Source organism: Microtus oregoni, unplaced genomic scaffold (assembly GCF_018167655.1).
Source record: "Microtus oregoni isolate MIOR12 unplaced genomic scaffold, Mior012 000081F_ref0000091, whole genome shotgun sequence".
Taxonomy (NCBI): domain Eukaryota; kingdom Metazoa; phylum Chordata; class Mammalia; order Rodentia; family Cricetidae; genus Microtus; species Microtus oregoni.
Window position 1 is genome coordinate 5,665,941 of NW_024544541.1, and position 15,445 is coordinate 5,681,385.

The 15,445-nt window shown below is 45.0% G+C and overlaps 1 protein-coding gene across 7 annotated transcripts in view; it reads left to right on the forward strand.

The window, feature by feature from the left end:
• The window catches only part of LOC121441735 (PR domain zinc finger protein 2-like), a 105,410-nt gene that overhangs the window by 73,775 nt on the left and 16,190 nt on the right, over positions 1-15,445 (forward strand). For all 7 annotated transcript variants that reach the window (XM_041642994.1, XM_041642996.1, XM_041642997.1 and 4 more), the window contains one exon: positions 4,530-8,931. In XM_041642994.1, coding sequence (XP_041498928.1) covers positions 4,530-8,931 — 4,402 coding nt within the window. The remainder of the gene's footprint in view (positions 1-4,529; positions 8,932-15,445) is intronic.

The following is a 15,445-nucleotide window of genomic DNA, read 5'->3' on the forward strand; positions in this document are numbered from 1 at the left end:
ACTAAAAACTTACTTTTTTCAAAACAAATTGTGTGTGTGCGTGTTGAATGCTTTGAAAACAAATCTGTAATAACAAGCTAGGCTGGCAAGCCATGAAGATGCTGTAGGTTACTAGCAATGTGACATTCTGATCTGCTCAGTGGTTACACAGATACTATTTATTTAAGGAAATTGTCCTAATGATATACCTTATTTATGTTTGTGTGTCTTTTATTAAACAGTTACTTACAAATATCAGATACCTTAGATTTTGTATAGTTGGGTCATGATTTATGTCTTTTATGTTTCTCTTCACGGAATCCTGTTATCCCTCCCCAATAGACGTCTCTGAGCATTGATATTCTAGATCTTTCATGATAGCAGTCAGCTTTCCCTGCTCAATGCAGTTGTGTTGCACCGATAGGGCCCACTTGTTCTTCTTGGCCACCCGGCTAGCTTAGCCCTAAGATAACCATACAGAAATTGTATTAATTAAATCACTGCTTGGCCCATTATTAGTTCTAGCCTCTTATTGGCTAATTCTCACATCTTGATTTAACCCATTTCTATTAATCTGTATATCGCCATGTGGCAGTGGCTTACCAAGAAAGATTGAGCATGTCTGACTCTGGCAGCTCCATGGCATTCCTGCAACACAAAGACAAAAGGACTTCCTACACCACAACTGAGCTTCCATATTTGGGAATCTTATGTGTCTCGGTTACAGGCAAATTCACAGAGACAGGAGCTTGCCCAAGATTGTTCATTATGACACAGACAGATTTCAGAATATAGACTTGTGACTCTTGCAAGAAATATTTGTGTATGTGGGGGGAGTATCAATATTTTGAATACTTTTTATGGCCACTTAATTTGCCCCGTTGATGATGATAACACTAAAAAAAAAAAAAAAATCAGTTTTTGTGCCCTTTCTGTAACTCAGAAATGGTTGGGTTCGTTGTGTACGTGACCTTTAGGGCGGCCAAGTGAGTCAGGTCGAAGGTCAGTGTGATTTTTAAACCAGAAGGAACTAACTAGAAAGAGGCGAACTTCCTCTATCCCCACACCTCCCTTTATGCACTACACAGTGCGGTAAGTGAGAGGAGTTCATTTTACAGTCTTAAATCTAACTTTTGCCTTCTGAGAGCAAATTTGCTAAGACATTTGTTTGAAAAATACAAATAATGCTAAACAATTTTTATTTTAAAGTTTGAAAAATGTAAGAGTTACTGTTTCTTGTTGTACCATTAAACCATGAAAGACATTTGATGCTCAGGCTCATTTTTTGGTACTGCTGATCAGTGTGAGGATCTCTTTGCCTAGTGCAGCTGCTGACCCAAGGTCTCCCAGCCCTTATGTTTGAAAGACCAAGAAGACATAGATACTGCTTTATGGGCCTACCTTGAGAGTGTGCAGCTGTTACTTTAGACCAGTGGTTCTCAACCTGTGGGACCTCACTGAAGGTTACATATCAGATATCTACATATTAGATATTTACATTACAATTCATAGTAGTAGCAAAGTTACAGTTATGAAGTAGCAAAGAAATAATTTATGGTTAGGGGTCACCACAAAATGAGGAACTGTATTAAAGAGTCAAAGAATTAGGAAGGTTGAGAACCTCTGCTGAGGCAGTGTCAGACCAGATTAATTGCAGACAGCTTTTAAAACGAAGGAAACCACACACAGGTTACCATTTTGACGGCTCTCCCGTCTTGTTGAGAACACACAGAAAATATGAAATGCGTCTTCGGGAGAGAAGGCTGGTTTCTATTTAGAAACAGGAGCCTATTGCTAATGAGGTAGGCAGCAGATGGTAGAAGTAGGACCCCTGTTTCTTGGAAATAATGAGAGGGCCAGGCCCAGGTGCTTAGGTGAACTTGTGCTCTTACCTTTGTATTTGCTGTATTTGCAGAGCTTGGAGCACTTGTCCACCCTTGAGCATTTCCTCGCGCCAGTGGTTCTGTGTGGACAGCCTGCTGCATCCTGACAGTTTAGTTGGACAGCTCTTTTCTGCCTCTGTCTCAGCCTATGGTCCAACAGCACCTTTCCCACCTTAGTTTCGGTATTCAGAAAAGCCTTTTTGTCCATCTCTTCATCCATCCCATAGTTGAGTTTCCCAAATGACTCTTTCCTGCATTCAGGTGCTTTACTGGATGCTTTTTGTCCTTCGTTTTGATGATCCCATTCTTTTCCCTCTCCATCCTTGATGACTTTAGCCTGCATAGCACACTTCATGCCAGATAGACAATTAGTTTATTATAGAATAGTTCGTTGCTTGCTGTGTGTAGTTTCTGCCAGAATAAAACTTGTCCTTTGTAATAATTTTATCCTGCTGTAAACTTAGGATATGTGTGGGAGGTAGGGCATAGGGTCCTGACAGTCTGGGGTGACCCATGCTGTCTACTGTGCATGCTTCATGGGGATCTGTCAGGAAGCTTGAGTTGGCCAGTTTACTTGGTGTAGAAAAATTATATCTCTGCCTCTTTTACAGTCTTCTGAATTCTGAGAGTGACCATGAGAGAACAGGCTGAATTCAGTAGCATAGCAGTTGGTCCTTCTTATTGGGCAGGTGACATTGTGGACCATGCTACCAGCATTCACCCCGGTAGCAGAAGATCTGGTCTGGACGAGTCTTCTGTTCTCTTCCACCTACAAGCCCATCCTCTTCCTTTATAGAAACCTTGAAAGAGCTCCTAGTAGTCTTTCCATTTCCTTCCTTCCCTTTGAGGATTTGTCCTCACTGTTCTGCTGTGGCTGTTTTCTTGGTCCCCAGACCTCCCTGTTGGCAAATGGGGCATATACCAGTTTTGGTCCTTTATTTACCCAGCATCCTGCAGCTCTGGACTGAGTGGACCATTCCTTATTGTGACTTGTTTCTTGGCCTAAAGGCCATTTAGCACTCAATCCTACTTTGTGTTCTGTTGCTGTGATAAAACAACCAAAAGAAACTTGGTGGTACAACCAGTTTATTTGGCTTATGTTCTATGGCGCGTTAATGAGAAAAGCCGAGGCAGGAGGAACTCTGGCTTATTGAATTGCTTCAAGTCTCAAATTCAGCTACATTTTTTTTTTTTAATTCAGCCTGGGACCACATGCCCAGGGGTTGTACTGCCCACGGTGGGCTGGACCCTCCAACATCAACCATCAATCAAAAAAAATGCCTCACAGATATGTCTGTAGGCTAATGTAATGGAGGCACTTTCCCAGTTGATGTTCCTTCTTCCCTGATTGATAGGTCAGGCTGACAAAGACATTCGCCATCACATCCACTCAGTGTCTGGGGGTATAGTCCTTCCCTATCTGTTCACTTTCTAGTTAGTCTGAAGTTCACTGCTCATTAACCATTTTCCCCTGAGTACTTGGGTATAGGCAGGTACCCCAGGCTCTGTGTTGACCTCGAGATTCCTATGAAATTCTACTTCGTACATTACCATACCCTAAACTTTAGCTCATCCTAAGGAAACTCATGCTTTGTTTCTGCCACATGTGAGCAGGATTATCGCAGTCTCCTGCAGTCTTCTGGCTTCTCACCACAGCCAGTCAGTAAGCACGTTTCGTCAGCTTCATTTTTACAATCCATGTACCCCAGGTCTGATTAATTCCACCACCTTCCTCACCCTACTACCTGCATGTCACCATCCTGCACCTCTTCTAGAGCAGAGAGCTCTTCTTGCCCACCCCCTTCCTCGCCCACCTAGGTTTTCTATTTTCTTCTAGTGAACAATAGGATTCTCTTTAAAGTGGAGCCGTATGACTTCTCCGTTAGAACCGCCTCCCTGTTGACCTGGGGTAATGGCCAGCTTCTCATGATCTCTAGGTCCTAGGTTACCTCTAGTCTCATCTCCTGGTGCCTATTCCCAACCTTGAAGCTGCTTAGTACCATTATGATTTAGAGCTCATGTATTTGCTGCTGCTTCTACCCAGTGCATTCTGTCTGCCAGATGATTGTGTGGCTTGTTTGCTTTGTCTCTTCAACTGTGGCTTCATTAGCAAGCCTTCCTCTGGACTGTCTACTTTAGGTGGAAATGAGCACACAGACCCAGAAGTGTTTGGAGATTGCTGTTTTCTTTAGTGAAGTGCTCCTGATTCATAACAATTGGATTAGGCTTCTAAGAGATAGGAAGTTTCCTTGAACTGACTATATCATTCTAGAATGAGTTCTAGTTCCATCCTTCAGGTACAGTGTCAAGAATCTAACCTGATAGGTTTAGCAGGTTCTTTGAATCATGAGAAATTAATTTATAACTAGTTTCCTTACAGTTAACACGGACTGTTCCAATACTGTTGTAGGCACTATAGTTTTTATAAACAAAGAAGCTCAGTACCCTGTGGATCTGCTTGTCCTGAAGTGTCAAATGTTTCCTCATCCTAAGCAGGCCCTTTCATTTGTTAAGTCAGTGGAAGGGATTTGCAGCCAGCTCACCCCTATAAATGGGATGTTCTTGCTGACATATCTTAGTGCCTCCCAGCAATAAAGTCATAGGAGTTGATCCCACAGCAGCCAGTGTGGTCTTATATCTGTGCTTCTGCTCTCCTGTGCTCCCTAGGTCCGAAGGAAGAGGATGAGAGGCTTTTGGCTTCCGCACCTGAACAGCCAGCCCTTCTTCCCGAGGTGACCAACCAGGATGCAGTTCCACAGGTGGCCACCCCTCTCCCTGCCTGTGAACCACAGCCAGAGCCAGATGGGAAACAAGAAGTCACAGATTGTGAGATCAATGATCTGGAAGAAGAGGAAGAGGAGGAGGAGGTGGAGGAGGAGGAGGAATTGGAAGAGGAAGAAGAGGAGTTGGAAGAAGATGTGGAGGAAGAATCTAGCATACCCAATGAAAGCTCTGTAAAAGAGCCAGAAATACGATGTGAAGAAAAGCCAGAGGATTTATTAGAAGAACCACAGAGCATTTCAAATGAAACTTCTGAAGACTCTCCAGACATGGCCCCTCTTCCTCACATCCCCAGAACGAAAGAGGAGGCCAACGGTGATGTGTTTGAGACGTTTATGTTTCCATGTCAGCATTGTGAACGAAAATTTGCAACCAAGCAGGGGCTTGAGCGTCACATGCACATCCACATGTCTACAATCAATCATGCTTTCAAGTGCAAGTACTGTGGGAAAGCGTTTGGTACACAGATTAACAGGAGGCGGCATGAACGTCGCCATGAAGCGGGGTTAAAGAGGAGACCCAGCATGACACTACAGCCCTCAGAGGACCTAGATGATGGCAAGGGAGATAATGTCACTTCTAAAGATGAGTCAAGTCCACCTCAACTTGGACAAGATTCTCTGATACTGAACTCAGAAAAAGCTCCCCAGGAAATAGTAAATTCTTCTAGTGTGGAAGAGAACGGCGAAGTTAAAGAACTTCATCCATGCAAATACTGCAAGAAGGTATTTGGAACTCACACCAATATGAGACGACATCAGCGCAGAGTTCATGAACGCCACATGATTCCCAAAGGTGTCCGTCGAAAAGGAGGACTCCTGGAGGAGCCTCACCCACCAGCAGAGCAGGCACCACCTTCCCAGAATGTTTATGTACCAAGCACAGAGCCGGAGGAGGAAGGAGATGCTGATGATGTTTACATCATGGACATTTCAAGCAACATCTCTGAAAACCTAAATTACTATATTGATGGTAAGATTCAAACCAACAACAGCACTAGTAATTGTGATGTGATTGAGATGGAGTCTAATTCTGCTCACTTGTATGGCATAGATTGTCTGCTCGCTCCAGTAGCGGTAGAAATTACTCAAAATATAAAGAGTACCCAGGTCTCTGTAAACGATGAACTTCCTAAAGAGTCTCCCAGTAGCACAAATTGTGAATCAAAGAAACGGAGAACTGCCAGTCCACCTGTGCTCCCCAAAATTAAAACTGAGGCAGATTCTGACTCCACAGCGCCCTCATGTTCCTTAAGTTTGCCTCTGAGCATATCAACAACAGAGGTGGTGTCTTTCCATAAAGAGAAGGGTGTCTATTTGTCTTCAAAGCTCAAGCAGCTTCTTCAGACCCAGGACAAACTGACTCCTCCTGCAGGGATTTCAGCAGCTGAGATCCCTAAGTTGGGTCCCGTGTGTGTATCTGCTCCTGCATCCATGTTACCTGTGCCCTCGAGTCGGTTTAAGAGGCGCACCAGCTCTCCACCCAGTTCTCCACAGCACAGTCCTGCCCTTCGAGACTTTGGTGGGAAACCAAGTGATGGGAAAGCAGCATGGACAGACACAAGTCTGACTTCCAAGAAACCCAAATTAGAAAGTCGTAGTGACTCACCAGCATGGAGCTTGTCTGGGAGAGATGAGAGAGACACTGGAAGCCCTCCTTGCTTTGACGAATACAAACTAACAAAAGAATGGGCAGCCAGTTCTCCTTTCAGCAGTGTGTGCAACCAACAGCCATTGGATTTATCCAGTGGAGTCAAACAGAAGTCAGAGGGTACAAGCAAGACTCCAGTCCCATGGGAATCTGTATTGGATCTCAGTGTGCATAAAAAGCCTTGTGATGCTGAAGGCAAGGAATTCAAAGAGAACCATTCAGCACAACCAGCGTGTGGTGCCGTAAAGAAGAAGAAACCAACCACCTGCATGCTGCAAAAGGTTCTTCTCAATGAATATAATGGTGTTAGCTTACCTGCAGAAACCACACCAGAGGTGACCAGGAGCCCAAGTCCTTGTAAATCCCTAGATACGCAGCCAGATCCTGAACTTGGTCCTGACTCGAGTTGCTCAGCCCCTACTGTTGAGTCCCCACCTGAAGTTGATGGCCCTTCATCACCCTCTCTTCAGACAGCCTCCATATCTTCGAGTCAGCTGCCTCCTCTCTTGATCCCCACAGAGCCTTCTTCCCCGCCCCCCTGCCCTCCTGTGTTAACAGTTGCCACTCCACCACCTCCCCTCCTTCCAAATGTTCCCCTCCCCACTCCCTCTTCTGATGCATCACCTCAACAGTGTCCCTCTCCATTCTCCAACGCCACTGCCCAGTCTCCCCTTCCAATTCTTTCCCCAACAGTGTCCCCTTCACCCTCTCCCATTCCTCCTGTGGAGCCACTCATGTCTGCTGCTTCCCCTGGTCCTCCAACACTTTCTTCCTCTTCCTCCTCATCCTCTTCCTTCTCTTCCTCTTCATGCTCCTCCACATCCCCCTCACCACCGCCTCTCTCGGCAGTGTCGTCTGTGGTTTCCTCTGGGGACAACCTGGAAGCACTTCTCCCTGCAATAACTTTTAAACAGGAGGAGTCAGAGAGTGAAGGTCTGAAACCCAAGGAAGAGGCACCGCCCACGGGTGGGCCGAGTGTTGTCCATGAAACATTCAGCAAAAGCTTTGTTTGCAATGTCTGTGAATCACCTTTTCTTTCCATTAAAGATCTAACTAAGCATTTATCTGTTCATGCTGAAGAATGGCCCTTCAAATGTGAGTTTTGTGTGCAACTTTTTAAGCTGAAGACTGATCTATCAGAGCATAGGCTTCTGCTTCACGGAGTTGGGAATATCTTCGTGTGTTCTGTATGTAAGAAAGAATTTGCCTTCTTATGCAATTTACAGCAGCACCAACGAGATCTCCACCCAGATGAGGAGTGCACACATCACGAGTTTGAAAGTGGGACCCTGAGACCCCAGAACTTCACAGACCCCAGCAAGGCCTGTGTGGAGCATATGCAGAATTTGCCAGAAGAGCCTTTGGAAACTTCCAGAGAGGAGGAGTTAAATGATTCCTCTGAAGAGCTTTACACAACCATCAAAATAATGGCTTCTGGAATGAAGACGAAAGATCCAGACATTCGACTTGGTCTCAATCAGCACTACCCAAGCTTTAAACCACCTCCATTTCAGTACCACCATCGAAACCCCATGGGGATTGGCGTAACGGCCACAAACTTCACTACCCACAATATTCCACAGACATTCACTACTGCCATTCGCTGCACAAAGTGTGGAAAGGGGGTTGATAATATGCCTGAGCTGCATAAACATATCCTGGCATGTGCATCTGCAAGTGACAAGAAGAGGTACACTCCTAAGAAAAACCCAGTGCCCCTGAAACAAACTGTGCAACCCAAAAACGGAGTGGTGGTTTTAGACAACCCTGGGAAAAATGCCTTCAGACGGATGGGGCAGCCCAAGAGACTGAGCTTCAATGTTGAACTCAGCAAAATGTCTCCAAATAAGCTCAAGCTAAGTGCACTGAAGAAAAAAACCCAGCTGGTACAGAAAGCGATCCTTCAGAAGAACAGATCTGCAAAGCAGAAGACAGACCCGAAGGACACTGCTGAGGTATCCTCGCATATCTGCCCTTACTGTGACAGGGAGTTCACGTACATTGGCAGCCTGAATAAGCATGCTGCTTTCAGCTGTCCTAAAAAACCCCTCTCTCCTTCCAAAAGAAAAGTTTCCCATTCGTCTAAGAAAGGTAGTCACGCATCACCTGCCAGCATTGACAGAAACAACAGCAGCAATCCCCGGAGACGGACCGCAGACACGGAGATTAAGATGCAGAGCACACAGGCACCCTTGGGCAAGACCAGAGCTCGGAGCTCAGGCCCTGCCCAAGCCTCACTGCCCTCCTCATCCTTCAGATCCAGACAGAATGTCAAGTTTGCAGCTTCAGTCAAATCCAAAAAAGCAAGTTCTTCTTCCTTGAGGAACTCCAGTCCTATAAGAATGGCCAAAGTTACTAATGTTGAGGGCAAAAAATCCAAAGCTGTTGCCAAGAGTCATTCTGCTCAGCTCTCAAGCAAATCCTCCCGAAACTTGCACTTGAAAGTGCAGAAGAACAAAGCTGTTCTACAAAGCAAGACTGCTCTGGCCAGTAAGAAAAGAACAGACCGGTTCGTAGTAAAGTCTAGAGAGCGGAGTGGGGGCCCAATCACCAGAAGCCTTCAGCTGGCAGCTGCTGCGGACCTGAGTGAAAGCAGGAGAGAGGACAGCAGTGCCAGGCATGAGCTGAAGGACTTGAGGTAAGCCCAGACTCGGGGAGGTGAGGACCGCCAGGAGAGCTGTAGCCGGCCTGGAGGATGTTTTGTTTCCCCTCCTATAGAATGTTGACGCGAGCCTTTTAGCAAAGTGGCAATTGCATAATTTGTAGTATACCCTTGCTGCTTTGACTGCTGTACAGATGAATAAATACATTTTATTTCAGACTTAGTACTCACAAAGTGGTACATTTCTTTAATTTGTGGATGGAACTTGAACCCATTTCCCCGTGTGAAATGATAAGGTTCTCTGAATTCATATCTTGGGCAGTGGTTTAATGTCACTCATGTTGGTTCCTTAGGGTGAAGTGGGTCACAAGTCCATTAGCAACCACAGTACACTCTTATAATAGTTTGTGACTTAAGCATAGTTGCTAATGTCTAAGACTCTTTATTATTAATGCTTCCATTTGCTAGTGTTTAAAATTTAAATTTGTTCCACATTGCTTAAATAAAATACCATATATCTTAAAAATGCCTTATGTTCCCCCTCCAGCCCTCTGCTTCCAGCCTTAGTATGACCAGCAGTCAAGGTTCTAATGGGCAAGAAGAGTGGACTCGGCACTGAGATTGCAGGGAGGCAGGGCCCTGTGGCCCTGAGGCTCAGTGCCTTCCCCAGTAACATTAGGTTTCACTTCATCTCACTTGACCTTACTGCCTTATTCCATGTTCTCCCCGTATTAGAAATGGTTCTCAGGGACAGACAGGATGATGTGGCCCTAGTTTGAACTGTTACATTGACTTCTCAGGCTGAGTTGCTATACACTTGGAATTCCCAAATAATGTCCCAATGTCTCCAGTCAGTGGCCATCAGAAGACATATGCTTGGACACCTAATATGCGGCCTGTCTTCATTCTGGGCTGTCATGGCTATAATTCTGGGTGTTGGAAGCAGACAAAATTAGGGACAGCTGTGGAATGACTTGTTTTAGAGACCTAAGCACGCAGTTCCATTGTCACTGTATGACTGATCATATGGTTCTTGGTCCTCGTGTGCCTTGAAGCATAGCAAAACAAAGCTCCAGACAGTAGGTACCAGCAAAGGCTGATTTCAACAATTCACTGTAGGACTGAATGATTGGAATTTTTTGAAGATACTTCAAAACATGCTGAGTGTTAGTTGCTATAGATCTGGTCATCTTTGACCATACTGGTGCATAGGTGGCATTGTGGAGCTGGCTGTGGGGATAGAAAGCACTGTTTTCAGTTGTCTGCACGCTCTTCTTGTTATTGGCCTCTGTTCTTGGGAATTCTGCACAAACGGAACATAACTGAACCATCATTTTTGTGGGTTACCTTTAAGAACACCTCCAGGTGGTTGATGCTTTAGAATGTCCTGTTCTAGTATTTTCTAAAAGCTTTTCCTCTTTCATACTGGATCCTGTTGAGACTTTCCAGGAGTAGATGTGTGAAAAGGTGAGAGTGAGTATAAAGTTCACTCACGCTCTCGCTGGTATTGTAAAGACTCCTCAAGGCTAAGCTGCCCCCAGATGTATCTGTATTCCAGGAAACTTTAAACTATTCTGATAGTTAACAGAGTTACATTGCTGAGTTAAAGTTGACTTAAAAGTATCACTTAAAGCAACAGCTAATGAAAACATAGGAGATGCAATAGATGTCCCTGGTGACAGATTTGCAGAATGGGGGCATCATCCAAGGCACTTACCATGGGGCTACAACTTCGTGAATTGTTTTGGACAATTAAAAACCGAATGTCCAATGGGACATGATGGTTGACTGTCTAGACATAAGACTGAGCGTGTATGCAGAGTGTGTTTAGTTATTAGTATCCCATAGCAAATGTAGACAACAGTAGGATTCTTGGCTGCTGGCATATGTACACCAGCTGTCTTCTAACTCAGGGCTCATACAGGCTAGGCTGAGTTCATTCTCAGAAGCTTGTGTTGTATGCTGACAAGGGAGGAACATTTACTGACAGTGGTTCTCTGTTCCAGTGTTTCTCTCAGTTGACTTAAAGGAGACTCCATGATGCAAGCAACTGTTGTTCATGGAGCTCCTGTGGGCAGTGATTTGCTGTCCTCAGCTCTGCATAACTTGCAACTCACTCCTGCCTGCTTGTTAGTTGCAGCAAACCATAATTATTTGAAAGACAGTGTAGGGTTCTTTAGTTTTTCATGGACATGGCTGCCACCAGCCACATGCATAACCAGAACACAGCATTGAGCACAGGAATCCACATATTATCAGTTGACCACTTCCTGAAGCACCGGCTGGTATGCCGTTCTGGGGGTAAAAAGCCATGTACTCCAAATGCTTTTCTCACAACAAAACCACATGTGCACATATGCACCCAAAACCAAAACAAAACAGGTGAGCCTTGCCCTGGGTGTGTAGCACAGTCTGCCTGGGCCCTGCTGCTGCCTTTGGATATGCTTTGAGGACTCCTTTCCAGAAAGGAAGTCAGACTTTTACTGTACTCCCCCTGTAATCCAAAGGGCTGCTCTATCTAAACAATGTTTCGTTTTCCATAACACCCCATCCTCCACTGCCAATGTCCAGAAGTTCGAAAGCTAGAAAAGAAGCAACTTTGGGATAGATACCAAGTGCTGAGTTAACAAAGTATCCCTCTCCCCTGACAGCCTCACCCACTGTGGGTAGGAAACAGCCCTACATCTTGGGAGCCAGCGTGGTGTTTCTAAAACTATTAGAGTCATGTATGTGTTTCTGTCTTGGCAACATTTGTCTTAGAGTCACTTCACCTTTTTCTTTAACATGCTCAGTTCATATAAGGTTGTCTTAATGTGTTCATTTATCTTCAGTTTTCTTATTTTCTAGGAACTTCCCGTAGAAAAACCCCCACCCCCACAAAACAAACCTTAACTGACTATATTACATGCTCAACTTAGGATAAGCACTACGGCAAAGGATTCGAACTCTACCCAGCTTGCAAGACCAGTTTAAGCTGACTCGAAAGCTGTACAACAGCAGGCTTCTTTCCCTGGTTAGGGTTAGACATCCATCTCTTTGGTGTGCTCACATGTGTACTGGGCTCTCGGGGGATTGAGATCCAAAGAGAAGGGTGCCGTAAGATGGGCTAGTTGGACTGGCTCCTTCCTCGTCACCGGATTGGCAGCACAGCTCTGAGTCTGGCAGAGAACAGATAAGGGAGTGATCAAACTGAACCTTGCAAAGCAAGTGCTCTTGTTTCATCTGTGGTCCTCATAGTTTCAGGGATAACAGATCGGGTGCACTCACCTCAAAATGCTTGCTTACACACCGGCCCCTTGATGCCTTTCTTTCGTGTGTTTTACACAGAGAGGCATTTAGCCGATCTCTACCCTTGCCCTTTTTTTAAAAAAAAAATCACAAGCAGATTGCTAGCACAATGCAGAGGAAACCAGATTGGCTATGGACTCCTTTTTATGCCTCTGCTAGTGTCCTGTTTATCTCTCCTCTCACTGCCTGGCATCAGTTTAGAACTGTTAGATTTGAGATGCTATGTAGCAGTGTGTTAGTATGGAAAGCATCCAGGCCTGTATAGCTGTCTGTGTCAGCACACCAGGCCTTACACTTCAGTCTCAGTAGATTGAAAGCAAGGTTGGCCTCTTCCTTCCGAAGTGGATCACTACCACTTCTCCATGAGTCCTGATGCCCCCAGATTCATGACTGAGTTGGTGGAAAATGGCTACGTTTTATTCATGCTGTGTTTTGTACTTAACCTTAAAAGTAATCTACCTCTTAAAATTTGTAGTTTAATACTTGTTTGAATTTGTGCCACTTTAACCTTTCACTATCATTCCCATTTTGTTACATTTCTGTTAAGGAGACTTCATGTTGAAATACTGTATAAAGCATTTGTAGCCGTTTAAAAATAAAATATTTAAAATTATTTAAATTGTTTTGGGTGCTTCAATTGTATTAATGTAATTTACATCTTATATTTTTGTTCACATTGTTAATCTGGACAGTGTCTGCTGTACTGAAGTTTGCTGTTAGTTATTTTATTGCTTCTTGTTGCAGAGTACCATAAAGACTATTCTAATGGAAACATTAAATTTACTATTTGACCTACAAAAGGGATTGTTCATTGATTTTTAACCAATGTAGCCTTGACAGAGTTTATTACAGACATACAAGAGTGATGTTTGCTATTTTGCCCTCTTAGAATGGATACATCCTCTGCTTGTTAGATGGCTAAGAAAGATTTTTTTCCATGTTATTTAAAACACCTGATAACTAGGGGGAAATTGGATGATGCATTCTATATCATTGTAACCAATAAACACGTTGTAAACACTTGTGAAAGGACTGTATTTTGTCCATAAGGGGAGCAGACTACTTGGACCTTGTTTGGTGTGTATCTGTGTAGTCAGCCATTGCCTGGGACCTCTCTCCACCCGTGTCTTTGCGGCATCAGCTGAGTTCTGTTAATTGCAGTTGCTTCCTTTCAGAGGGTAGACACGTAGCTGGATCAAGATTGTGAGAACAGTTCAAAGGACTGAGGGTGCTACCTGAGATTTCAACTGCATCTGTGCTGTCTGCTTTTTAATTTTCAGATTGACTTTTATAGTTTTCCCAGGCATGAATGAAAGAAGCTTGTGTTTCTTCCAGGGGCTTTAACATAAGTATAGGGGGCATTTCCAGTAGCCAGACACTCTGTGACTTTGTATCCTAGAGCCCACTGTCTGACCTTCCTCTAGGGAGAGGACCGCAGGCCTGACAACCTGTCTACCTACCCGGCAGGCTCTAACAAACCCAGGGAGAAGGAGGGGAGCGTGCCCTTCAGCAGTTCTTGTAAACGCTGTACACCAGAGCACACAGATGAACCGCAGTGCCCTGCCAGGAAGCCAGATCTTGAAGGCACCCTGAGAAGCAGCATCTCTCCCTCCCTGTCCATTTAGCTTACATTCATCGGACCCTGTCCTTTTCTAGTGTTTGGTGACTTAGCCTTGGGGGAGTGCTGTTTCCTGGATTTTAGTTTTCACTGTGCAGAAAGCAAGGAGTGGACTGTTGCTGACCTGCATGCTGCCCTACCCGCACTAGTAAAGAACAGCGGGGTATGTGCTCTGATCTCCATGATGTCCCTGGCTCTGACAGGTGCTGGAACCTTGGGTACTATTGCCAAATGGAAGCGTTCCCAAGAAGCCATGCCATCCATGTCTATCTGGTAAAGCAGGAGCTGTTCCGGTCCAGTCCCACTTACCCTCTGTGTAGTCTGCATAAAGACTGAAACAGCTTTTAAACATTAAAAAGCTAAATGACCAGAGCTTTCTGTCCCTTTGACTGTCTAGAGGCACCTCACGTCATTTCTGGTGGTAAATCTAGTGCTGGCTGTCGTGAGCTGGATTGTAGCAAGTTCTTCCTGGCAAGAGTTTCTAGAGTTAGCTTGGTTTTGCGTCTTTAGAATGTGCCAGGCCCTGGTCTAGGTGTGTCACTGTATGTTAGCAACCAGAATGAACAGAAATTCTGACACTGGGAAGATGTGGTGCTGTGGCATCATTGATCCCAACATTCGAAAGGCAGAGACTAGAGAGGACTACTTAGCCAGCCAAGGCTATATAGTGAGACCCTATCCCAAAAAGCAGAGCAAAAATTTGCGACCTCTGTGAGTCTTTCCCTGGCGATCTTCCCTGTGGTGTCATACTTCCTATTTGGAGTGTTATGTCATAGTCCCCAAAGCTGATTGATGAGAAAGGAGCAACCAGCTTGCTGCTGAGTGCTGATGACTGGGGAGTGGAAATGTTCACACTTAGATCTAAATGCTAATGACGTCCAAGCTCACTTTGGATGTGTTGCGTGCAGTCGGGTAGTGAGGTTTGCTCACTTTGACTAGATTGGTGTCTATAGGAGACTTTATGCAGAACACAGTAAATGGAGAGGATTATGTGAATACACAGGCCACATTGCAGGTGCCCTAAGGACCTGACTGATGACTGAGGAGAACAGTCTTGCCTGTTGGCTTTCCAGTTCTGGCAGGACCCCCCCCCCCCCCCCCCACACACACACCCGCCCCAGCTTTTCTCCCCTGATGCTAGACTGGAAGAGCGAGCCCTCATCAGCGTAGACCATGAGGTCCTGGATTGCTGGACAGTTTCTACTTTAAACGTTCTGGCTAATTTCAGCCCACAAACAAACGTTTGAGTGTGTAGCTTCATCCCTTTAGGGTCTGTGGATTTAAACCACATGCAGGATATGACCATCCTGTAGGATACACACCAGAAGACACTGAGCCCTAAGCTCTGGACTTAAAGCACTGGTGGCACAGGACTGGGTGTGTGGAGCCTCCTCAGACTGAGGACCCTTTTAAGCCACTCTGTGCCTTGAGCCTTCCTGCCGCAGACCTTGTTGCATACCAGGACCTTCTGGAGTTGGTCCTAACCACGCCCACTCAGCAGGGGCAGTGAGCTTAGCGTACAGAGGGGAATCTCACATGAACCTTCAGTGTACAGTGCTATGAAATACCAAATAGTAGAAAGGTCCAGGTTGAGGGTAAAGATGACATCTGTGTTGCATAAAATTATAAATAAAAAGCACACAG